The sequence below is a fragment of the Schistosoma haematobium genome, chromosome 2 (genome assembly GCF_000699445.3).
Source record: "Schistosoma haematobium chromosome 2, whole genome shotgun sequence".
Lineage (NCBI taxonomy): Eukaryota > Metazoa > Platyhelminthes > Trematoda > Strigeidida > Schistosomatidae > Schistosoma > Schistosoma haematobium.
Genome location: NC_067197.1, coordinates 27827469 through 27851943, shown reverse-complemented (window position 1 = coordinate 27851943; position 24475 = coordinate 27827469). Strand labels below are relative to the sequence as shown.

Genomic DNA, 24475 nt, shown 5'->3' with positions numbered 1-24475 from the left:
AATACCATTTCACCCTGGATACGAAGTGATTGAACATAGTTCTTTTATTGACTTGGACATTAATGGTAAAATCAGTAAAATAAATACAATATAAAGTTTTTGATGCGTGGAATTTGTTCTTTAAGATTATAAGATTAATCCATTTCTAAATCATATAGAAAGCTTACAATAAAATTGAATTTTCTCATGATGGATGTTGTGATGTGTGAAAGTCTTCTTTGTTTTCGGACAACAAATTTGATTTTAATACTCTTTAGTTAGTATAATGTTTCTTTGTATTCTTGATTTGAAAAAAAACTATATGAATATTATAATTAACTGTAATTCTTTATTATACAACTAATAACTATGATTACAAAATAAAGACAATATTCATTGAATATTTCCAATTCTCATAGACATTATAAATTTCCAATTACTTTTATAGAACGATATTTTTAAAAGATTAAGTTTTATGGAACATTATTATAACTAGTATAACTGATAAACTCGTCACTGATATCGATTATTTGTGGAATTACACCAGCACCCACTATGATGAGTTAAATAAGAATAAGGTTTGTTAATCTGATTTTAGAAGTTTTGAATTTCAAGTGACTCTTTGTCAACAATTTACAAAGTACTTTTAACATTGTCAGGGGTAAAGAAAGAAAAATTATTTAATAATACTGTAGGCTAAATTGAGTTAATTCGAAATTGGTTGTTGGTGAAACTAGAAGCTACTGAATTCATGCTGTTATAATAGTATGATTCTTAAAAACTTCCCTTAAACAACAATTATCAATCTAATTATGAAGGTGAATTATACTTTGTTGAACACCTCGAATAACTAAATAAGATAACTGATTGTTAAGGGCTTTTTCCATTAATACAAATTATAAATAATTCTGATTATAACAAACTTGAAATCAAGCAATTCTTCTAACGACCATATTTATTATAATAAATATATTTCATTGTTACATCCCAATGAATAGAAAAATTGTATTTCCGACGTTTCGTGACTTAATGTAAGCCACTTCTTTAGACTGAATATTCGATCGATACGCTATACATAGACTGGATCATGCTATAACAGATACACAATTCGTGACCATATATAATCATGTTATTAACTAAACAATACTTTATTCAACACAACTACAAGCAGTTTACACTCAGTGGGTCCAAAGTCGAAATCAATAATAGAAAGGAAATTACATATTGAATAGTTAGCATCTGTCAGTTCACGCTCAGTGGTCAGCCATATCATACTCCCACTACTGTACAGCACGCTGAAAACCAGAAGACACCGGATAATTGTTCCATTCTAGTATAAGATTCCTTAGCAGTAGATACTCATAGCCCCACTGGAACCAAACCCAGGGCTTTTCACATGTTACTGTAAGTGCTTAACTTCTAGATTACTAAGTCAGAATCCTATGGTCCAAACTGTTTACTTCACGTAATCTGCGGCGTTGTGTAACTATCTTTCAGAGCCATTGGTGGATAACTGCCTTACATAAAGCATGTTTAAACTTAATTGGTCACAGCTCCTCACCAAAACTTCAAGAACTACTCGAAATTAATCAATAGTAAGGACATAATTATTTGTGTAAGGGATTTTTGAATCCCATACAGGAACGAAACAGATGTCAAGTGCCTCCTTGTTTTCAATGGTTATTTAACTAAGGTCATTTTATGGTGTAAAGAAATGAAAATCAGCAACTTTCATATAAACTTACACTTATGAGAAGACGGTTATTTGATATCTCTTAAATTCATTTGCCAGAGTCATAAATAGAACAATTACAATAGGTTCATTGAGTATTTTTTAAGAGAAGAGTTTTATGGGGAAAAACTGAATTCCACAATCTGATTACAAAATTTCTCATCATACAAAAACTAAAAGATGATATTTCCGGTAAATGTAGACTTCAGTTTTTGAGAACGACTGTACTTTTTAATAGACGGACTTTTAAGAACTGTGCATTTTCAGATTAACAGTTATGCAAAGCCTTTTCACTTAGAATGTCGTTATTTACTATTTACAAATTAAAATCAACACAAAAATTTTTTATGATGCTTTAAGACACTAACAGTATTGTCATTAATTTATTTACGGAACTAGGAGTGAATGAACATAAGTGAGTAAGTTTATTGCGATGATTCTTTCAATTCTAACTACTGCTTTTTCATGAGATTCACAACTAATGCAGATCTACTGTGTTTTTTTCCATTGAGCCGGATGAATCAGTTGTGAAGTTTTATTTGTGACCGGTATTTCTTGTTTTCATTCACTTAGTTAATCATAGTTGTTCGTGTATTTAACTCCTGTAAAGACCTATGCTAAAGCTTCACTTTACAAACGAAAAATTTATTTAGGATGCCAAATGAGGTGTGTTATTTAAACCATTATTCGTTGACAGTTTACACTGTAGCGGTAAATAAATCCCCAAAATAAATAGCTCTAAGTTTTCGACATTGGATGCTGACCATATGTTTTAGTGGACTCATCTAGCTGAAGGCGCTCGGTCATGCATCCGCACCAGATCACGTGTGGTAACGCCGTGCTCAACATCAACCGCAATCGCTAGCTAGATCAGATCAGAGAATTCCGATATATTGGTAATCGCCAAATATACTCTTCCGATCTCCTCGACTCTGTCTTTTGATTTCTCTGGGTGGGAACGAATTATATTAGAAGGTGTTACTGGTAGAAGCGTTGTCAAACACTGAATACCTGTGACATCATCAACACAAACACAATAATCACCAATAGATAGGTTACATGACAATATGTTTTATTTAGGGGACCATGTAGACTTCATACATGAGTAGAAGATATCACAAAACTTAAGTATTAAACTTCATTGGCCGGAGCACCTCTACAATTTTTCCCAACGTGTTATGCTTGCTAGCTTATGTGTACTCTGAGAAAAGGTCAGAGGTAGTCAGTCTAAGACATAGCATCAGAAATATGAGGAGATGGAGTTCAAACTCGCAGACTAATTTTCGAAGTTCCACTCGATTGACCACTAAGCCAACATTGCAACAAAAATAAACGTTATTATTTTTGCGTTCGGGATTGGAAACTGTGAATAAATATTTGTTTCAAACTAATGATTATCATACATGAAATTAGTTTTTAATGCCACTGAAAACAATATTGAGACTAACAGCTAAATGTTCTGTAATAATTTTGGGCATCTAAACAGCGCTATGGGAAAGCATTTTACAGCATGGATAGGAGAACCTTATGGAAACTTCTGCAACACCATGGTGTACCTGAGAAGGTTGTCAACATCATACGGAATTCATACAACGGAATAAAGTGCAAAGTGGTGTATGGAAGACAGCTGACAGATGCATTCCAAGTAAAGATCGGTGTCAGACAAGGTTGCTTACTCTCGCCATTTCTTTTTCTTCTGTTAGTTGATTGGATCATGAAGATCTCCAAATATCAGGAAAAGCACAGAACACAGTTTGCGGCTTGGATGCAGCTAGACAATTTGGACTTTTAGATGACCTAGTCCTTCTATGCCATACACCAACGAATGCAGGTCAAGAAAACCCGTGTAGCAGCAGCCTCTTCAGCAGTAGACCTCAACATACACATAGGAAACAGCAAGATTTTGAAATACAGCACGGAGAACACCGACCCAATCGCACTTGATGGAGAAGCCCTGTAGGAGGTGGGGAACTTTCACATACCTGAGCAGCATTGTCGATAAGCAAGGAGGACTTGATGTATATGTAAAGGCACAGATTGGCGAAGCAAGACCAGAATTCCTACAATCGAATAACACATGGAACTCAAAACAACTGTCAGCCAACATCAAAGTCTGACTCTTCAATACAAATTTCAAGACAGTTCTATTATACCGAGCTGAAACTTGGAGAACTACTACAACCATCATCAAAAACATACAGGTATTTATAAACAGTTGTCTGTGCAAGATGCTCCATATCCATAGGCCGGATACCACCAACAACAACCTACTGTGGAAGAAAACAAACGAACTTCCATCTGAAGAGGAAATTAGGAAAAGACATTGGAGGTAGATAGGACGTACATTGAGGAGATCGTCAAATTGCACTACGAGGCGAATCCTAACTTGGAATTGTGAAGGCTAAAGGAAGAGAGGGAGACTAGTGAACACATTGTGTCAGGAATTAAGGGTAGGCATCAAAAGAATGAGTAGCAATTGTAAACAACCGGAAAGGAGAACCTAGGACAGAGTTGGCTGGAGGATTCTGGTCGGTGGCCTATGCTCCCACGAGGAGTAAGAAGTGTAGGTAATCATCTAAACAGTGCATACCTATCACCACTTGAGGGAACGAATATAGGACTGAGGTGACGATACCTCTAGACATAATGTCCAGAGAAAAACTGAGTAAATAACATGATGCATCAGAGATCAATGGAAAATGGGAAGCTACAAAGACTGGGCTATATTAACCTGATTATTCGCGTAGCCGAAATTATTACCATTACGGGGTTGTCTGAATTAGTTTACTGAATTATAAATACGCACGGAATGTTTGTGCCACTATTCAGACATCAGGGAGTATGTTTCTTAAGCAGCTTTTGTATTCTCCTTCCCTATAATAATTATTTTTATTACTATTATTATTGTCAACTGTAATGACTTCGATCTCATTGTTGAGGTCTGACATGATAAACCCTTGTTGAAATAAAGGCCGTTTTGGGTGAACATTCTGACAATGCCTGTGTCTGATAGTTGATTATTCCTTTGAATGGCATTCAATAATGAATATTAACCTCCGAATGCAAGTTCGTTCTGCTGACAAATCCTAAATAAGACGTAACAACTGTCCTACATTTGACTAGTAACCACTACCCAAAGAGTATTCCAAACAATTAGTTCAAAGAACTGTTACAAAAAGTAACAATGAAACCTTTTATTAATTGCATTATCGTTCTTCATACAAATATTGAACCCAAACAACGAGAACTACAGTAAACATACTGGTCAGGTAGAAAAGCTTATATCGACTATTAGAGTTTATTTTTACGTCGACCAAATAAATTCAATATGCTATCAAAATTATTTATTATCATACGATGTTGTACTGTAGTTTATACTCGCAATTGATCGTAGCTTGATTTTCAAACACATAAGAAGTTAGCTTAAAATAGTCAGAGGTAATCAGAGGTTATCTGCCGATAGATGCACGTTTGTGTGCCGGTGGAATTTGATTTATTTTGATATACAAAGTATTGTTTTGAACTGTATTTCTTGAAGGGTTGTTAGTGGTTTAGAGATTAGTTAGGAACTAGACAGATTTTAAGATTGATGATTTATGCGGACTTATTCGAAGTGAAGATTCCAATCATGGGATAATATCTGGAGAATGATTGGAAACTACCGATCACTGAATAGCTGTCATTTTGGTCAGGTAATCTTAGTTCGCACCCAGTACTCACCTAGTTGTCAAACCTAGGACAGCCAGCTTTCGGAATAAGTACATTTCCATATAAATATTTAAGATTTCAACAGTTTGTCTCGAAACTTGTCACGTATTGTTGGCGAGCTCTTGAAAGGGACTATCCCTTCTCTTTATGGACTTCAACCACTCCCTCTTCTAAGCATGTTTACCTAAGTGTTACTGAGTACGGAAAAATCATAGCAAGAAAACTGCTTCGAACTCCGCTCGTTAAGTGTGTTTAAAGCCTAACCAGGCACTCGGTCGAGCATGAAGATAGTCACCCTGATGTTGCCCGACATGGTCTGTAGTAAACTGTTAAGGGTGTCTGTCGAATAAAATTGGGAAGACTTTGACTAATTTGAAATAAAGATTAACTGGTTCTGACAGATTAACAGCATGAGCTCTTATGGACAGTAGCCTAGTCTTAAAATTTAGATCGTCTCAGTTTCGGGAAAAGTATAGAAAATCACTCACGACAATTAGATACGAACCGCTCATTAATTGCCTATTATATTAGCTCCAACTGCCATCTGACATTTAGTAGGAGCCTAGATACAACAAATACTGGGTAATCAAGCGGGTTTCAGACCTGCTCACAGATGTATCGAAGAAATATTTACTCTTCAACAGGTTCCTAGGACACAGACATACCTACCGACCCCGACCCCCAAGTCTGGAGTTTTGCCAAAGATGAGAATACAAACATCCTCAAGTAGTATGGTTGAAACATGTCCTATGTGCCTAGATTGTAAAAAAGCTAGCCGCCGAGAGGTCAAGATATAGCTCCAACCAAATAAGTCACTGATTGTCAGACAGCCGTGTCATTAAGCTCTGATATGATTCAAGATAGGATCAGCAATAATTTGGGCTTGGGATAATCAACTACAGTCCATCCGCCATGCTTTGAATATAAACTTATTATATACTTCCCTTTATTAGAACTAACTTCTTTCCCAACATCAGCTTTTATGTTTAGTTCTACATTAGATCTGATATTATTGTCATTCATCATTGTATTGACCTATTATATTGTGTTGATGTGGGATGTGTCAACTTTAGAATCGACATATTCAAGCAAAACTCAGCATTAAGTTCAGTTGAACTAGTTCATTATTTTGATTCGAGTGAAATTTTCCTACAGAGGAAGCACTTCAAAATAACGGAAGTACTACTGTAGTTGTAAAGAGTCTACTAACTGAAATCCCTAGCTCAAGGAAATTAAGCGTCTACTAGGTTCACAGCATATTACTATCTCACACTGTTATTTTTATTTACCTCAACCACTAATCTTATAGTTCCAGTTGACTTATAAGCTGATCCATGTGAAAATTACAAAGTGTTGACTCCAATAACAACATTCTTTACTTTATTCCCCCAACAATCCTAAACTTCATAAATTAATTTGAAGTAACATGTTTATCTCAAACTTAGCTATCCTCTTTAGGACGTAAGCTCTTATTGTGGCAATACATTTTTAAAGCAAACATTGATTTCTTACAGAACGTTAGTACCCTGATTCAGCAACGTACACAATGACCAAAATTTGGAGTACCATCATTTTACTTCCAGTAGCAAAACTGCTGAATTTACGGAAATTTTCCGAAGTAGGACATTTCGGTAGCGTAACTAGGACGACACACATCAGAAGCGAGATGACGAACAATTGGGCGACTAAGTATACCAATAAATCAAACATATCCTTGCTTATCGACAAATAACTGTACAGACACAACGCAAAACCACAAAGACAAGGTGACTACAGAACACCAGCCTTAGTAAGCACCACCTCATGGCATATCGTAAGTTTGCTTATAATTAATACGTGTCGACGACTTCGAAAAAGCTCCAGGTGCTTGCGTCCATGTGACCAAACATGATAGTCGCTTGAAGCACGTAACCTCAGAAAACAAGGACTTAACACGTACAAAAGCTGACAACTCGCACTCAGTAAATTTACAAGAACACCCACAGGTTAGTGAGAGATTCATTCTCCATTTCTGACTTACGAGTTCAACAAACTAACAAACAATTGGACGTGAAAAACTACATAGCCTATATTGGATCCGACCTCTTACACTTTGGCTGGTTAATCATATTCAGGGGGTACACTTAACTTGTTAACCAGTAAAATTGGTATTTATCTTTAGAAATATACATTAACCCTTATTTCGATAAAACAACAAAGTACCAAGGTACAAACAAATTTATCACAACTACATAAAAAAGAAAACAATTCATTCAGATTATGCATTGATTCAATTGACATACGACGCTATGCGCCAATAAAATGTACAAGCTCGTTGGAGCGAAGGGGAAAGTGTACAGGGAAAATGAAAGGGGTGGCCGTGAAGGCCCCTATGTACAACTGAAGCGCAGAAGCGCAATAATAATAAGCTTTACAAAAGCTACAAGATCATACCACTGGGATTGCAAATAAACTGTTCACAAAAGGTATAATGAGGTAATACTTGAGAAGAGTTTAGTTAAATGCTAACAATGAACTATAAAAAAGACAACTTCCATATTGCAAAGTTCGAAAGATTAAGTTGGAAGCTGAAAAATCTGTGTTGGGCTCACTCCATTCGTAACATGCAGCTGAGGACCAGGAACTTTTGAATCCCTAGACCCACAGTCACGAGTTAAACAGCGTACTTTAGGTGGTGGCAAGACTGAAGGATCGGTCAGCAACATTTTATTGTCCGTCGAAGAAAGGCCGTTACCATTAGAATTACTGAAAGAAACATCAACACTATGGGACCTGGGAAACTCAGAAGGCTGAAGTGTAACACCGTATGGCCTTGCCAGCTTTCGCCACAGGCGATGAGTTGATACCAAACTATTGCTAGGCTTCGGCACCAATATGGCCTGGGAGGTTTGACACATATTTGGATTCGTGATGGGAATCTATATATGTATGAAGCAAGCCCAAAGAAACTGTTAAGGTCTTAGCCATCATTAATGTAAAACCAATTAATAACTTAGATCATAATTTGTCACAATATCTGATAATTTGGATAGAACAAATGAATAATCGTCAAAGCAGTTACATCGTATGACTGACTAAAATTATACTGAGTAAACGCCATATGACAATACTTCTCAAAATCAGAAAGATAAAACCTTCAAAAAGCCAAAAATGAGTACAAATAAAAAAGGCTCACCATAACCGCGGACGATACATTAACTGATTTCTTTGGCATTAGATCGTTCTGAGGGTGCAAGGGAGAATGTTTTTCCTGAATCAACAAACCGTCATTCGGAACATCATTTAACTCACGTCCCGCGTCCAGAGCAACTTCATCTATGGTCACATCATCCGGATGCTTCCTCGAAGTTGTTGGACAATCCGTCTTCGAGTAGAAAATGGGAGAGGAACGATGATCCGTGGAACCTTTAGATTCAATAAGTATGGGTTCGAAGGGTATTGGTGGGAAGATAGTTTCAGAAACAGGCCAGGAGAATGAAGGACGCTCACGATGCGAACTGAAAATAGAAGTCTTTAGTCTATTAAACAAAGCAACATCTTTTGTTTGTGACTGTCGCCAGCAAAAGTTTGAGGGTATAAGACTTGGACTAGCTGAACCACTAGATCTCAAATCCGCATCATAGGACTGGAGATAAGCAGAAAGTGGCGAGGGGCTGCAACGCGATCACATATTATTCGACCGCCACGACCAAGGCGACGCCTTATATAGCCAGTATAGGTAAGATGCTTTGTATGACACAGTCGTGGAATTGTCGCTAATGTATAGCAGGAATAAGGTGAGCGGGAAGGATGGAGACTGGAAAGTGTGGAACACTCTTCTAGCAATGACCTAAGGAAATAAACACGAATACATAAACTTTACGTGAATATGAGATAAATGAAGGATAGTTGGATACGCTAACTTATCAAGCGTTAAGTTCGGACAATTACAGTTTCTCTAATAGTCGTTAAACGAGTACAGGAACAAAATGTTTATGTCAAAAGAATTTAATACGAACGAAAACCCATACAAGTCCTGACTAGTAATTACGCCTATAGTGAAACGCCGTTTACGAAGTGATAACCAACGACTTCATTAAAAATTAGCTCAAATTGACCATGAATAAATGCTCAAGTCAGACCAGTTTCCACGCAATTGCTGCAGCTAACTCCGCACGACAGAACGCCTCGTTCCGTATTAACTATGTACCCTAAACTCTACCAAACTCTTGGTGGCAATCACTAGGTGATTGGTCTGCACGAGTGACAAGGTACTGGCGGGGCAAGCCTCTAGAAAGGTCACCTGCTAAATACAACAGACAATGAGCATATCACTTAGTTTACTAAAGACCGAGCCATTATCAGGAGGTCGCGTTTTACCTGGAGAGAATCATGGCAAAATCAGGAACGTCAATACGATACCGAGTGGCCTATGTGAACCAAAGCTTAGGAGTTCAGTCACTAGTGAGCACGAACTCGCGGTAACTTGTAATTCCGAGTTGAGTGACAACTACTCGAATGCTTTTAGCTAGTTATTCGTATTATCCCAACCTATGAAATTCCCTTGCTTGTGATACATAGTTCCCCTGTTTGATTCCACAACTATCTAACAAACCCATCAGACTGAGATCATGTTCAAGCGTGTCTTGGGAGACTTTCTCTTACGTACACAGAAGTCTGGTATATTGGATACAGTAGGGGTCTATACATGCTTGTTGTAGAATAGCCATGTCCAATAACTTAAGAAAATTATTCATACAACATAAGTGGTTTAGGTGATAAATACCCGGTGGAAATCCCACTGCGAGGGACTGTGATTACTTAGAATTTTACCAGAACTACTTAAGGCAAATAAATAAGAATGGTGAATTAAAATCTTATATTAAACAATAGACCTTTCCGCATCCATCATTAGCATTAATGCAAACACTATGTACAATAATTTGAGCAACCATTAGTCCACGATTGGAAACATTAAAAGATATATTGCGCTTTTAAAGTATAAATCAGGAAGTTTTCATCATGTACAGACGGAATTCATGGTTAGTGGTGCTATGCAATCCCAAATTATAGACGTCCTACTTAGTCTACTTATGAAAAGCTGTAGAAAAACGGACAGTGAGTATAACTCAACAAATAGACAAAAGTTTAGTATAGAAACACAGTAGGTCCGCTGGTTAACTATATACCTTGGCTTCAAATATCGGCAACCAGGAGTTCTAACAAAAGAGAATGGTCCACTTTGATCATCATTATCATCATCATTGTCAGAAGCCTCGTCGGAACTTGTGGAGTTTGGAAGATTGCTGAACCTCTTGACCAGTTTGCGCTTGCGATTAGGACGTCTTTTGTTGTCCTAAAAGAAATGAAATTCTTAGGCAGGTAACTTACTTTCAAAGACTTCATAGTTACTACACCTTCATCCTCGTGATGGTTCCGCACTAAAGTTTCGGCTTCTAGGAGACTTGAGCCTTCCCAGTCGCATAGCTTACATCTAAGCTGAAAGCATCTGTAATCACAGTTAACAATTGCTTCCTTTGTAGCTTCACGTTTGACAAGTCGACCGAGTATCTCCCTAAGAAAATGCATTAGAATAAACGTTTTCAAACCCTAGAGAATCCATTTGTTCTCTTAAGATCAACATCCTTTCGTACGACTGCTCATCACTTTTTCGGTTTTTACGGGTTTGCATCTTTTCACTCCGTCTTCGGAACGCCACATATGGATCCGTGTTACTACCACCGTCACGTCGCTCTTGTCGAACAGCGTAAAGGAGAGGTTGCCTTGACTGAACACGCTTATTAAGCCAGTAATCATACACAGCGATAACTAGGGATGGGTGGTCTTGAAGAAGGTACTTAGCTTCTTCCAAATTCATTACCTATAAGCAATGAACTAGGGGAAGTATGTATACCTTTTGACCACAACCACGCTCAAGCCGGTCGATCATAGACTCAAATTTCTCAGGAGTAATACCCAGATCACTTTTTTGGAACCACTCTTCATCTTCACTATCCATATCATATTCAATTGTTTCTTCTTCCGAGAACACGATTGCTTCACAGAAAATGTTACGTCAATGCACAACTTACTTCTGATATGTAAGAGCTGTTTTGGTAGACTAAAGCTGTCTGGGTAAACCCTCTTATAATCATTCTCTTTGTCAATTATCTCGGGGACAGGTATTTTAACATCTGAGTCTGTACGGAGTTGCAGGGCCTGAATAACCTCCAGAAAGTGATGTTCCTGGTGGGGAAAGTTAAAAAACGACATTAGTTCACGAACCACTTCTCCTAATAATCAAGTAAGCAATCGAAAATTAGAGACATAAGGACAATAACATACATCGTATTACTACATAAAAGCCTAAATTTTATTACATTTTCCTCCTCTTTCTCCATCCCGCTGGGAATCTGTGGAACGCCACGATTGACCAGTGCATTTTCACTGATTTCAAGAAATAATTCAGAACCATGCTTCAGAATAGGTAAGGGTTTGTTAAAATCTATTTGTCGAGCTCGAAATGAGACTTTGCTCATAGCTGAAAACAAGAACAAGAAAAGCAAGCTCATTGATAGCTAGTGAACATAGTTCCTATGTTATTGAAAGCTCAAGAAAAACTGTAAACTAAGTATGTACATTGATTTACAATTTCATATTAAGGACATCATAACTCAATAACCTTAATTATTTTAATCTTTTGGCCCCACTCCAATATGGCGCGGGGTCATTTAAGTGAAATCCAGTATGGCGGTTCAATCGTCTGCAAATGGCCGTCAAGATGGAGGAAAACGTATATTATTAGCCAATTATAACAACTTCGTAACGTCCTAAAGATATTTTCGATTTTGCAACTTGGAAATATGGCTAAAAACTTTTTCTTTCTGAATTTTTTTCATATATTTTTAAAGAGTCTGCTGAAGTATTGTTTTTTGCCTACGAGGTAGAACTTTATTAAGTAGTTCACAGCAATTATGGTGTTCCTAGAATTCAAAAGAAAAAGACTTTGCCTCAAAATTCGTCCGATAGCTCTGTCCTAATATTTCTTTGTTCATAGTCTAATGTAGCCTATCTTTGACATGTTACAATGCATATTGCCTTCATATTTACCACCGGTAATAGGATATTTGATCTTTGTTGTGACCATATTATTAAGCTCCACATACAGTACATAGCATCAATGGTAACTTCACAAACTTTGGCAACCGCTCGCAAAGACATAAGATATAGAACTAAGAAACGTAACCATGTAAATCACTATTATTCACGAGTGATGAGTTTCTAAATTTCATCAGGAAAAACCATCCATAGTTATCGCTGTGTATGATTACTGGCTTAATAAGCGTGTTCAGTCAAGGCAACCTCTCCTTTACGCTGTTCGACAAGAGCGACGTGACGGTGGTAGTAACACGGATCCATATGTGGCGTTCCGAAGACGGAGTGAAAAGATGCAAACCCGTAAAAACCGAAAAAGTGATGAGCAGTCGTACGAAAGGATGTTGATCTTAAGAGAACAAATGGATTCTCTAGGGTTTGAAAACGTTTATTCTAATGCATTTTCTTAGGGAGATACTCGGTCGACTTGTCAAACGTGAAGCTACAAAGGAAGCAATTGTTAACTGTGATTACAGATGCTTTCAGCTTAGATGTAAGCTATGCGACTGGGAAGGCTCAAGTCTCCTAGAAGCCGAAACTTTAGTGCGGAACCATCACGAGGATGAAGGTGTAGTAACTATGAAGTCTTTGAAAGTAAGTTACCTGCCTAAGAATTTCATTTCTTTTAGGACAACAAAAGACGTCCTAATCGCAAGCGCAAACTGGTCAAGAGGTTCAGCAATCTTCCAAACTCCACAAGTTCCGACGAGGCTTCTGACAATGATGATGATAATGATGATCAAAGTGGACCATTCTCTTTTGTTAGAACTCCTGGTTGCCGATATTTGAAGCCAAGGTATATAGTTAACCAGCGGACCTACTGTGTTTCTATACTAAACTTTTGTCTATTTGTTGAGTTATACTCACTGTCCGTTTTTCTACAGCTTTTCATAAGTAGACTAAGTAGGACGTCTATAATTTGGGATTGCATAGCACCACTAACCATGAATTCCGTCTGTACATGATGAAAACTTCCTGATTTATACTTTAAAAGCGCAATATATCTTTTAATGTTTCCAATCGTGGACTAATGGTTGCTCAAATTATTGTACATAGTGTTTGCATTAATGCTAATGATGGATGCGGAAAGGTCTATTGTTTAATATAAGATTTTAATTCACCATTCTTATTTATTTGCCTTAAGTAGTTCTGGTAAAATTCTAAGTAATCACAGTCCCTCGCAGTGGGATTTCCACCGGGTATTTATCACCTAAACCACTTATGTTGTATGAATAATTTTCTTAAGTTATTGGACATGGCTATTCTACAACAAGCATGTATAGACCCCTACTGTATCCAATATACCAGACTTCTGTGTACGTAAGAGAAAGTCTCCCAAGACACGCTTGAACATGATCTCAGTCTGATGGGTTTGTTAGATAGTTGTGGAATCAAACAGGGGAACTATGTATCACAAGCAAGGGAATTTCATAGGTTGGGATAATACGAATAACTAGCTAAAAGCATTCGAGTAGTTGTCACTCAACTCGGAATTACAAGTTACCGCGAGTTCGTGCTCACTAGTGACTGAACTCCTAAGCTTTGGTTCACATAGGCCACTCGGTATCGTATTGACGTTCCTGATTTTGCCATGATTCTCTCCAGGTAAAACGCGACCTCCTGATAATGGCTCGGTCTTTAGTAAACTAAGTGATATGCTCATTGTCTGTTGTATTTAGCAGGTGACCTTTCTAGAGGCTTGCCCCGCCAGTACCTTGTCACTGTGCAGACCAATCACCTAGTGATTGCCACCAAGAGTTTGGTAGAGTTTAGGGTACATAGTTAATACGGAACGAGGCGTTCTGTCGTGCGGAGTTAGCTGCAGCAATTGCGTGGAAACTGGTCTGACTTGAGCATTTATTCATGGTCAATTTGAGCTAATTTTTAATGAAGTCGTTGGTTATCACTTCGTAAACGGCGTTTCACTATAGGCGTAATTACTAGTCAGGACTTGTATGGGTTTTCGTTCGTATTAAATTCTTTTGACATAAACATTTTGTTCCTGTACTCGTTTAACGACTATTAGAGAAACTGTAATTGTCCGAACTTAACGCTTGATAAGTTAGCGTATCCAACTATCCTTCATTTATCTCATATTCACGTAAAGTTTATGTATTCGTGTTTATTTCCTTAGGTCATTGCTAGAAGAGTGTTCCACACTTTCCAGTCTCCATCCTTCCCGCTCACCTTATTCCTGCTATACATTAGCGACAATTCCACGACTGTGTCATACAAAGCATCTTACCTATACTGGCTATATAAGGCGTCGCCTTGGTCGTGGCGGTCGAATAATATGTGATCGCGTTGCAGCCCCTCGCCACTTTCTGCTTATCTCCAGTCCTATGATGCGGATTTGAGATCTAGTGGTTCAGCTAGTCCAAGTCTTATACCCTCAAACTTTTGCTGGCGACAGTCACAAACAAAAGATGTTGCTTTGTTTAATAGACTAAAGACTTCTATTTTCAGTTCGCATCGTGAGCGTCCTTCATTCTCCTGGCCTGTTTCTGAAACTATCTTCCCACCAATACCCTTCGAACCCATACTTATTGAATCTAAAGGTTCCACGGATCATCGTTCCTCTCCCATTTTCTACTCGAAGACGGATTGTCCAACAACTTCGAGGAAGCATCCGGATGATGTGACCATAGATGAAGTTGCTCTGGACGCGGGACGTGAGTTAAATGATGTTCCGAATGACGGTTTGTTGATTCAGGAAAAACATTCTCCCTTGCACCCTCAGAACGATCTAATGCCAAAGAAATCAGTTAATGTATCGTCCGCGGTTATGGTGAGCCTTTTTATTTGTACTCATTTTTGGCTTTTTGAAGGTTTTATCTTTCTGATTTTGAGAAGTATTGTCATATGGCGTTTACTCAGTATAATTTTAGTCAGTCATACGATGTAACTGCTTTGACGATTATTCATTTGTTCTATCCAAATTATCAGATATTGTGACAAATTATGATCTAAGTTATTAATTGGTTTTACATTAATGATGGCTAAGACCTTAACAGTTTCTTTGGGCTTGCTTCATACATATATAGATTCCCATCACGAATCCAAATATGTGTCAAACCTCCCAGGCCATATTGGTGCCGAAGCCTAGCAATAGTTTGGTATCAACTCATCGCCTGTGGCGAAAGCTGGCAAGGCCATACGGTGTTACACTTCAGCCTTCTGAGTTTCCCAGGTCCCATAGTGTTGATGTTTCTTTCAGTAATTCTAATGGTAACGGCCTTTCTTCGACGGACAATAAAATGTTGCTGACCGATCCTTCAGTCTTGCCACCACCTAAAGTACGCTGTTTAACTCGTGACTGTGGGTCTAGGGATTCAAAAGTTCCTGGTCCTCAGCTGCATGTTACGAATGGAGTGAGCCCAACACAGATTTTTCAGCTTCCAACTTAATCTTTCGAACTTTGCAATATGGAAGTTGTCTTTTTATAGTTCATTGTTAGCATTTAACTAAACTCTTCTCAAGTATTACCTCATTATACCTTTTGTGAACAGTTTATTTGCAATCCCAGTGGTATGATCTTGTAGCTTTTGTAAAGCTTATTATTATTGCGCTTCTGCGCTTCAGTTGTACATAGGGGCCTTCACGGCCACCCCTTTCATTTTCCCTGTACACTTTCCCCTTCGCTCCAACGAGCTTGTACATTTTATTGGCGCATAGCGTCGTATGTCAATTGAATCAATGCATAATCTGAATGAATTGTTTTCTTTTTATGTAGTTGTGATAAATTTGTTTGTACCTTGGTACTTTGTTGTTTTATCGAAATAAGGGTTAATGTATATTTCTAAAGATAAATACCAATTTTACTGGTTAACAAGTTAAGTGTACCCCCTGAATATGATTAACCAGCCAAAGTGTAAGAGGTCGGATCCAATATAGGCTATGTAGTTTTTCACGTCCAATTGTTTGTTAGTTTGTTGAACTCGTAAGTCAGAAATGGAGAATGAATCTCTCACTAACCTGTGGGTGTTCTTGTAAATTTACTGAGTGCGAGTTGTCAGCTTTTGTACGTGTTAAGTCCTTGTTTTCTGAGGTTACGTGCTTCAAGCGACTATCATGTTTGGTCACATGGACGCAAGCACCTGGAGCTTTTTCGAAGTCGTCGACACGTATTAATTATAAGCAAACTTACGATATGCCATGAGGTGGTGCTTACTAAGGCTGGTGTTCTGTAGTCACCTTGTCTTTGTGGTTTTGCGTTGTGTCTGTACAGTTATTTGTCGATAAGCAAGGATATGTTTGATTTATTGGTATACTTAGTCGCCCAATTGTTCGTCATCTCGCTTCTGATGTGTGTCGTCCTAGTTACGCTACCGAAATGTCCTACTTCGGAAAATTTCCGTAAATTCAGCAGTTTTGCTACTGGAAGTAAAATGATGGTACTCCAAATTTTGGTCATTGTGTACGTTGCTGAATCAGGGTACTAACGTTCTGTAAGAAATCAATGTTTGCTTTAAAAATGTATTGCCACAATAAGAGCTTACGTCCTAAAGAGGATAGCTAAGTTTGAGATAAACATGTTACTTCAAATTAATTTATGAAGTTTAGGATTGTTGGGGGAATAAAGTAAAGAATGTTGTTATTGGAGTCAACACTTTGTAATTTTCACATGGATCAGCTTATAAGTCAACTGGAACTATAAGATTAGTGGTTGAGGTAAATAAAAATAACAGTGTGAGATAGTAATATGCTGTGAACCTAGTAGACGCTTAATTTCCTTGAGCTAGGGATTTCAGTTAGTAGACTCTTTACAACTACAGTAGTACTTCCGTTATTTTGAAGTGCTTCCTCTGTAGGAAAATTTCACTCGAATCAAAATAATGAACTAGTTCAACTGAACTTAATGCTGAGTTTTGCTTGAATATGTCGATTCTAAAGTTGACACATCCCACATCAACACAATATAATAGGTCAATACAATGATGAATGACAATAATATCAGATCTAATGTAGAACTAAACATAAAAGCTGATGTTGGGAAAGAAGTTAGTTCTAATAAAGGGAAGTATATAATAAGTTTATATTCAAAGCATGGCGGATGGACTGTAGTTGATTATCCCAAGCCCAAATTATTGCTGATCCTATCTTGAATCATATCAGAGCTTAATGACACGGCTGTCTGACAATCAGTGACTTATTTGGTTGGAGCTATATCTTGACCTCTCGGCGGCTAGCTTTTTTACAATCTAGGCACATAGGACATGTTTCAACCATACTACTTGAGGATGTTTGTATTCTCATCTTTGGCAAAACTCCAGACTTGGGGGTCGGGGTCGGTAGGTATGTCTGTGTCCTAGGAACCTGTTGAAGAGTAAATATTTCTTCGATACATCTGTGAGCAGGTCTGAAACCCGCTTGATTACCCAGTATTTGTTGTATCTAGGCTCCTACTAAATGTCAGATGGCAGTTGGAGCTAATATAATAGGCAATTAATGAGCGGTTCGTATCTAATTGTCGTGAGTGATTTTCTATACTTTTCCCGAAACTGAGACGATCTAAATTTTAAGACTAGGCTACTGTCCATAAGAGCTCATGCTGTTAATCTGTCAGAACCAGTTAATCTTTATTTCAAATTAGCCAAAGTCTTCCCAATTTTATTCGACGGACACCCTTAACAGTTTACTACAGACCATGTCGGGCAACATCAGGGTGACTATCTTCATGCTCGACCGAGTGCCTGGTTAGGCTTTAAACACACTTAACGAGCGGAGTTCGAAGCAGTTTTCTTGCTATGATTTTTCCGTACTCAGTAACACTTAGGTAAACATGCTTAGGAGAGGGAGTGGTTGAAGTCCATAAAGAGAAGGGATAGTCCCTTTCAAGAGCTCGCCAACAATACGTGACAAGTTTCGAGACAAACTGTTGAAATCTTAAATATTTATATGGAAATGTACTTATTCCGAAAGCTGGCTGTCCTAGGTTTGACAACTAGGTGAGTACTGGGTGCGAACTAAGATTACCTGACCAAAATGACAGCTATTCAGTGATCGGTAGTTTCCAATCATTCTCCAGATATTATCCCATGATTGGAATCTTCACTTCGAATAAGTCCGCATAAATCATCAATCTTAAAATCTGTTTAGTTCCTAACTAATCTCTAAACCACTAACAACCCTTCAAGAAATACAGTTCAAAACAATACTTTGTATATCAAAATAAATCAAATTCCACCGGCACACAAACGTGCATCTATCGGCAGATAACCTCTGATTACCTCTGACTATTTTAAGCTAACTTCTTATGTGTTTGAAAATCAAGCTACGATCAATTGCGAGTATAAACTACAGTACAACATCGTATGATAATAAATAATTTTGATAGCATATTGAATTTATTTGGTCGACGTAAAAATAAACTCTAATAGTCGATATAAGCTTTTCTACCTGACCAGTATGTTTACTGTAGTTCTCGTTGTTTGGGTTCAATATTTGTATGAAGAACGATAATGCAATTAATAAAAGGTTTCATTGTTACTTTTTGTAACAGTTCTTTGAACTAATTGTTTGGAATACTCTTTGGGTAGTGGTTACTAGTCAAATGTAGGACAGTTGTTACGTCTTATTTAGGATTTGTCAGCAGAACGAACTTGCATTCGGAGGTTAATATTCATTATTGAATGCCATTCAAAGGAATAATCAACTATCAGACACAGGCATTGTCAGAATGTTCACCCAAAACGGCCTTTATTTCAACAAGGGTTTATCATGTCAGACCTCAACAATGAGATCGAAGTCATTACAGTTGACAATAATAATAGTAATAAAAATAATTATTATAGGGAAGGAGAATACAAAAGCTGCTTAAGAAACATACTCCCTGATGTCTGAATAGTGGCACAAACATTCCGTGCGTATTTATAATTCAGTAAACTAATTCAGACAACCCCGTAATGGTAATAATTTCGGCTACGCGAATAATCAGGTTAATATAGCCCAGTCTTTGTAGCTTCCCATTTTCCATTGATCTCTGATGCATCATGTTATTTACTCAGTTTTTCTCTGGACATTATGTCTAGAGGTATCGTCACCTCAGTCCTATATTCGTTCCCTCAAGTGGTGATAGGTATGCACTGTTTAGATGATTACCTACACTTCTTACTCCTCGTGGGAGCATAGGCCACCGACCAGAATCCTCCAGCCAACTCTGTCCTAGGTTCTCCTTTCCGGTTGTTTACAATTGCTACTCATTCTTTTGATGCCTACCCTTAATTCCTGACACAATGTGTTCACTAGTCTCCCTCTCTTCCTTTAGCCTTCACAATTCCAAGTTAGGATTCGCCTCGTAGTGCAATTTGACGATCTCCTCAATGTACGTCCTATCTACCTCCAATGTCTTTTCCTAATTTCCTCTTCAGATGGAAGTTCGTTTGTTTTCTTCCACAGTAGGTTGTTGTTGGTGGTATCCGGCCTATGGATATGGAGCATCTTGCACAGACAACTGTTTATAAATACCTGTATGTTTTTGATGATGGTTGTAGTAGTTCTCCAAGTTTCAGCTCGGTATAATAGAACTGTCTTGAAATTTGTATTGAAGAGTCAGACTTTGATGTTGGCTGACAGTTGTTTTGAGTTCCATGTGTTATTCGATTGTAGGAATTCTGGTCTTGCTTCGCCAATCTGTGCCTTTACATATACATCAAGTCCTCCTTGCTTATCGACAATGCTGCTCAGGTATGTGAAAGTTCCCCACCTCCTACAGGGCTTCTCCATCAAGTGCGATTGGGTCGGTGTTCTCCGTGCTGTATTTCAAAATCTTGCTGTTTCCTATGTGTATGTTGAGGTCTACTGCTGAAGAGGCTGCTGCTACACGGGTTTTCTTGACCTGCATTCGTTGGTGTATGGCATAGAAGGACTAGGTCATCTAAAAAGTCCAAATTGTCTAGCTGCATCCAAGCCGCAAACTGTGTTCTGTGCTTTTCCTGATATTTGGAGATCTTCATGATCCAATCAACTAACAGAAGAAAAAGAAATGGCGAGAGTAAGCAACCTTGTCTGACACCGATCTTTACTTGGAATGCATCTGTCAGCTGTCTTCCATACACCACTTTGCACTTTATTCCGTTGTATGAATTCCGTATGATGTTGACAACCTTCTCAGGTACACCATGGTGTTGCAGAAGTTTCCATAAGGTTCTCCTATCCATGCTGTAAAATGCTTTCCCATAGCGCTGTTTAGATGCCCAAAATTATTACAGAACATTTAGCTGTTAGTCTCAATATTGTTTTCAGTGGCATTAAAAACTAATTTCATGTATGATAATCATTAGTTTGAAACAAATATTTATTCACAGTTTCCAATCCCGAACGCAAAAATAATAACGTTTATTTTTGTTGCAATGTTGGCTTAGTGGTCAATCGAGTGGAACTTCGAAAATTAGTCTGCGAGTTTGAACTCCATCTCCTCATATTTCTGATGCTATGTCTTAGACTGACTACCTCTGACCTTTTCTCAGAGTACACATAAGCTAGCAAGCATAACACGTTGGGAAAAATTGTAGAGGTGCTCCGGCCAATGAAGTTTAATACTTAAGTTTTGTGATATCTTCTACTCATGTATGAAGTCTACATGGTCCCCTAAATAAAACATATTGTCATGTAACCTATCTATTGGTGATTATTGTGTTTGTGTTGATGATGTCACAGGTATTCAGTGTTTGACAACGCTTCTACCAGTAACACCTTCTAATATAATTCGTTCCCACCCAGAGAAATCAAAAGACAGAGTCGAGGAGATCGGAAGAGTATATTTGGCGATTACCAATATATCGGAATTCTCTGATCTGATCTAGCTAGCGATTGCGGTTGATGTTGAGCACGGCGTTACCACACGTGATCTGGTGCGGATGCATGACCGAGCGCCTTCAGCTAGATGAGTCCACTAAAACATATGGTCAGCATCCAATGTCGAAAACTTAGAGCTATTTATTTTGGGGATTTATGTACCGCTACAGATCTCCCCCCTAGTGGGACTGTGACGACCCTAAGGCGTGGCCAGCCAGAAGTTTAAACGCAACGAATTTGTCGTTGGTAAACACTCTTCTGATAGCTTACTAAGTGTAGTAGCGTCTGGTCGTCTTTCCTTAGTATATGGGACCGAGGTACAACATAGAAAAAAAGAAAAATTTACAACGAAAATTTCGACTTCTCGTTAATTGCATCGTTCTTTTCCAGCCGTCCTGGAGAAGAAAAAAGAAAGTGTAAGTGCATGTTGAAATACACTCGTATGTGCGTAAAAACATAATGTCGGCGAAAAAAGGAAAATAAACTCAAGCACACGTAACGGCGTTAAAAAAATAATTTTTTTGTTTTTTAGATAAAAATATAAATATATAGGCATATTAAAATTGTTTTTTTGAAATATTTTATATCGTAAAAAAGGATTGAGATAATATAAAATGTCGAGTAGTGCCTTACGTGTAGTAGACGTTTAAATGTTTTGGAAATCTTACTCTTCTCCCAGAACGCGTCGTTTTAAGTTTATTTTCAGATACATTGGGAGTATCATCGCTAGTGTTGGTTGTCGGTTGAGGAATTATGGGTGTGGGAGTCGTGTTGTGCGATTGTACCGAAGGAAAGTCGACGGGAATAGGATTTCCTTCTGAATACGCTGCTTTTAAGCGGTCGATGCTGATGCTATCGTTTGTTCCGTTCTTATCGATTATATAGTACTTCAGTTCGCGTTGAAGAACTTTGAAAGGTCCTTCGTATGCTGATTCGAAAGGTCGTCGATGCGAGTCTCGACGAACGAAAACGTGTGTACTATATCGTAAGTCAGGTTGAACGAAAACATCGGTTGATTGTGGTCGAGTGGAAGCACGTTTAACTGAACGCATTGCGTTTGCAAGCCTGTTCCTGTAGGAGGTTAGGTCCATGTTCATTGAAGAGGATGAAGGATCCACGAATTCTCCTGGAAGTCGAAGTGTCGTTCCATAAACGAGTTGAGCCGCAGTGTATCCAATGTCAGCTTTCACTGCATTGCGAATACCTAGTAAGACAAGTGGAAGAGCGTCGGTCCATTGTGAAACGTTTGCAGCTGATAGTGAAGCTTTCAGTTGTCGGTGAAAACGTTCTACCAACCCGTTTGCTTGTGGGTGGTAGGCAGTCGTTCGGAAGCGAGTGATTCCTAAAAGTGTGGTCAGACGACGGAAAAGATCAGATTCAAACTGACGTCCGTGATCTGTAGTGATGGTTGAAGGGCAACCGAAGTTTGCTACCCATCGCTCGACGAAGGTGCGAGCCACTGTTTCAGCAGTGATGTCCTTGATAGGTACTGCTTCTGGCCATCGAGTGAAACGGTCTACGCAGGTTAAGAGGTAAGAGTATCCATTTGAATCTGGTAAAGGTCCTACCAAATCCAGATGAACATGGTCGAAACGAGCATCGGGAGTTTTAAACGAGCCTAAGGGACATTTATTGTGTCTGATAACCTTAGATTTTTGGCAGCTTACACAGGAGCGTGCCCACTCCCTCACGTCTTTATTCATGCCAGGCCAGCAAAACCGTTCAGCTATAAGCTTGATGGTTGCACGGACGCCTGGATGAGAAAGTTTGTGCAATGTATTGAAGACATTGCGTCGATAATGTTTCGGCACGATTGGGCGATCCCTACCTGTAGATGTGTCACAAAGTAGAGTTTCCTTACCTGTTTCCATCTGTTTGATACGTAGTTTAAGTGTTGTGGACGATAACTCGTGCTGAAGATCAGTGTCTTCTTTTTGAAACTCGGCGAGTTTAAGAAGGTCGATTCCTTGGAAACTGTTCAAGGAAGTTATGAGAGATAAGGCGTCTGCAACTACATTGTTTGCTCCAGAGATGTGTTGAATATCTGAAGTAAACTGCGAAATGTAGTCCAGTTGTCGAGACTCACGAGGAGAGTACTTGTCTGTAGGCGAGCTTAACGAGAAAGTGAGCGATTTATGGTCCCTGAAAAGAGTGAATTCACGGCCTTCGATATAGTGTTGGAAATGCCGTACAGCACAATACATAGCTAGGAGTTCCCTACCGAATGTGCTGTACCTCGATTCGGTGTCTAGCAACCTTCTAGAGAAAAATGCCAAGGGTTGCCAGGAGTTGTTAACCCATTGTTGTAAGACGCCACCGATTGCCGAGTTCGATGCGTCTACTGCGATACTAATGGGTGCTTCGGTGTTCTGATGTGCGAGCATTGTTGCTTTAGCGATCAGTTCCTTAACTGTGGAGAATGCTTTTCGTGCGGTGTCGTCCAAATTGATGGATTTCGCATTTCCACGAAGTTGATCGGTAAGAGGTTTCATAAGTAATGCGCATTTGGGTATGAAACGTCTATAGAAACTTACGAGGCCGTTAAACGTGCGTATTTACTTGACGGTGGTCGGTTCTGGGTAATCCAGAATGTCCGACACTTTGGTTCTAAGGGGTCGGATACCTCGAGCATCGATAGTGTGTCCCAGAAAGTCTGATGAGTCGGTTCCAATTTGGCATTTCTGAACGTTTACAGTAATGCCATGTTTTTGAAGTCGTTCGAAAACAAGATCCAGATGCTTGAGATGTGTTTCTCTGTCCGGACTTGCGATTAGACAGTCATCAACATACGCGTGTACGAAGTTGAGACCTCGAAAAACGTCGTCTATGAATCTTTGGGATGTTTGAGCAGCATTCCTTAGACCGAAAGGCATTCGCAAAAATTCATAGGGTCCGAAAGGAGTTATGATAGCTGTTTTCGGTATGTCGTCAGTAGCCATAGGGATTTGGTTGTACGCTTTAACCAAGTCGATTTTCGAAAAGACAGTTGTACCTTTCAAGGTAGCTGTCAAATCGTGAATGTGAGGCAACGGGTAACGATCGGGAATGGTTTTCGCGTTCAATCGCCGATAGTCACCAGTCGGACGCCAATCGTTGCTGTCCCTTTTAGGGACCATGTGCAACGGA

General features: G+C 38.6%; 2 protein-coding genes across 3 annotated transcripts; one reads left to right on the top strand and one right to left on the bottom strand.

Annotated features, from left to right (window-relative positions):
- Positions 1-4148: 4148 nt before the first annotated feature.
- On the bottom strand, positions 4149-12245 carry EPC2_1 (Enhancer of polycomb 2). 2 transcript variants are annotated; one of them, XM_051214794.1, is made up of 8 exons: positions 12081-12245; positions 11744-11939; positions 11491-11691; positions 11313-11455; positions 11008-11279; positions 10790-10973; positions 10588-10754; positions 4149-9248 (listed from the first exon to the last, which is right to left on the bottom strand). In XM_051214794.1, exons 3-8 carry the CDS (start codon positions 11669-11671, stop codon positions 9026-9028), a joined length of 1170 nt encoding a protein of 389 aa, XP_051067981.1. In that variant the 5' UTR covers positions 11672-11691; positions 11744-11939; positions 12081-12245; the 3' UTR covers positions 4149-9025. The 2 variants fall into 2 exon arrangements, with proteins under 2 accessions (XP_051067981.1, XP_051067980.1); XM_051214793.1 differs by having other exon boundaries at positions 4149-10754; positions 10790-11279; positions 11491-11644; positions 11779-12245.
- A 333-nt stretch (positions 12246-12578) lies between these two features.
- EPC2_3 (Enhancer of polycomb 2) lies at positions 12579-16314 on the top strand (the record flags this gene model as incomplete). Its single annotated transcript, XM_035734158.2, has 6 exons — positions 12579-12647; positions 12694-12929; positions 12964-13147; positions 13183-13349; positions 14688-15341; positions 15598-16314. The coding sequence occupies 5 exons, from the start codon at positions 12579-12581 to the stop codon at positions 14908-14910; spliced, it is 879 nt and encodes a 292-aa protein (XP_035589082.2). The 3' UTR covers positions 14911-15341; positions 15598-16314.
- Between the last annotated feature and the right edge of the window lie 8161 nt (positions 16315-24475).

Coding starts and splice junctions, on each gene's coding strand:
- EPC2_1 (XM_051214794.1), bottom strand. CDS start 11,671: ATGTCGTTTTTTAACTTTCCCCACCAGGAACATCACTTTCTGGAGGTT. Junction 10,974..11,007: donor GAACAAATGGATTCTCTAGG/GTTTGAAAACGT, acceptor GCATTTTCTTAG/GGAGATACTCGGTCGACTTG. Junction 9,249..10,587: donor TGCCGATATTTGAAGCCAAG/GTATATAGTTAA, acceptor TTATTTCCTTAG/GTCATTGCTAGAAGAGTGTT.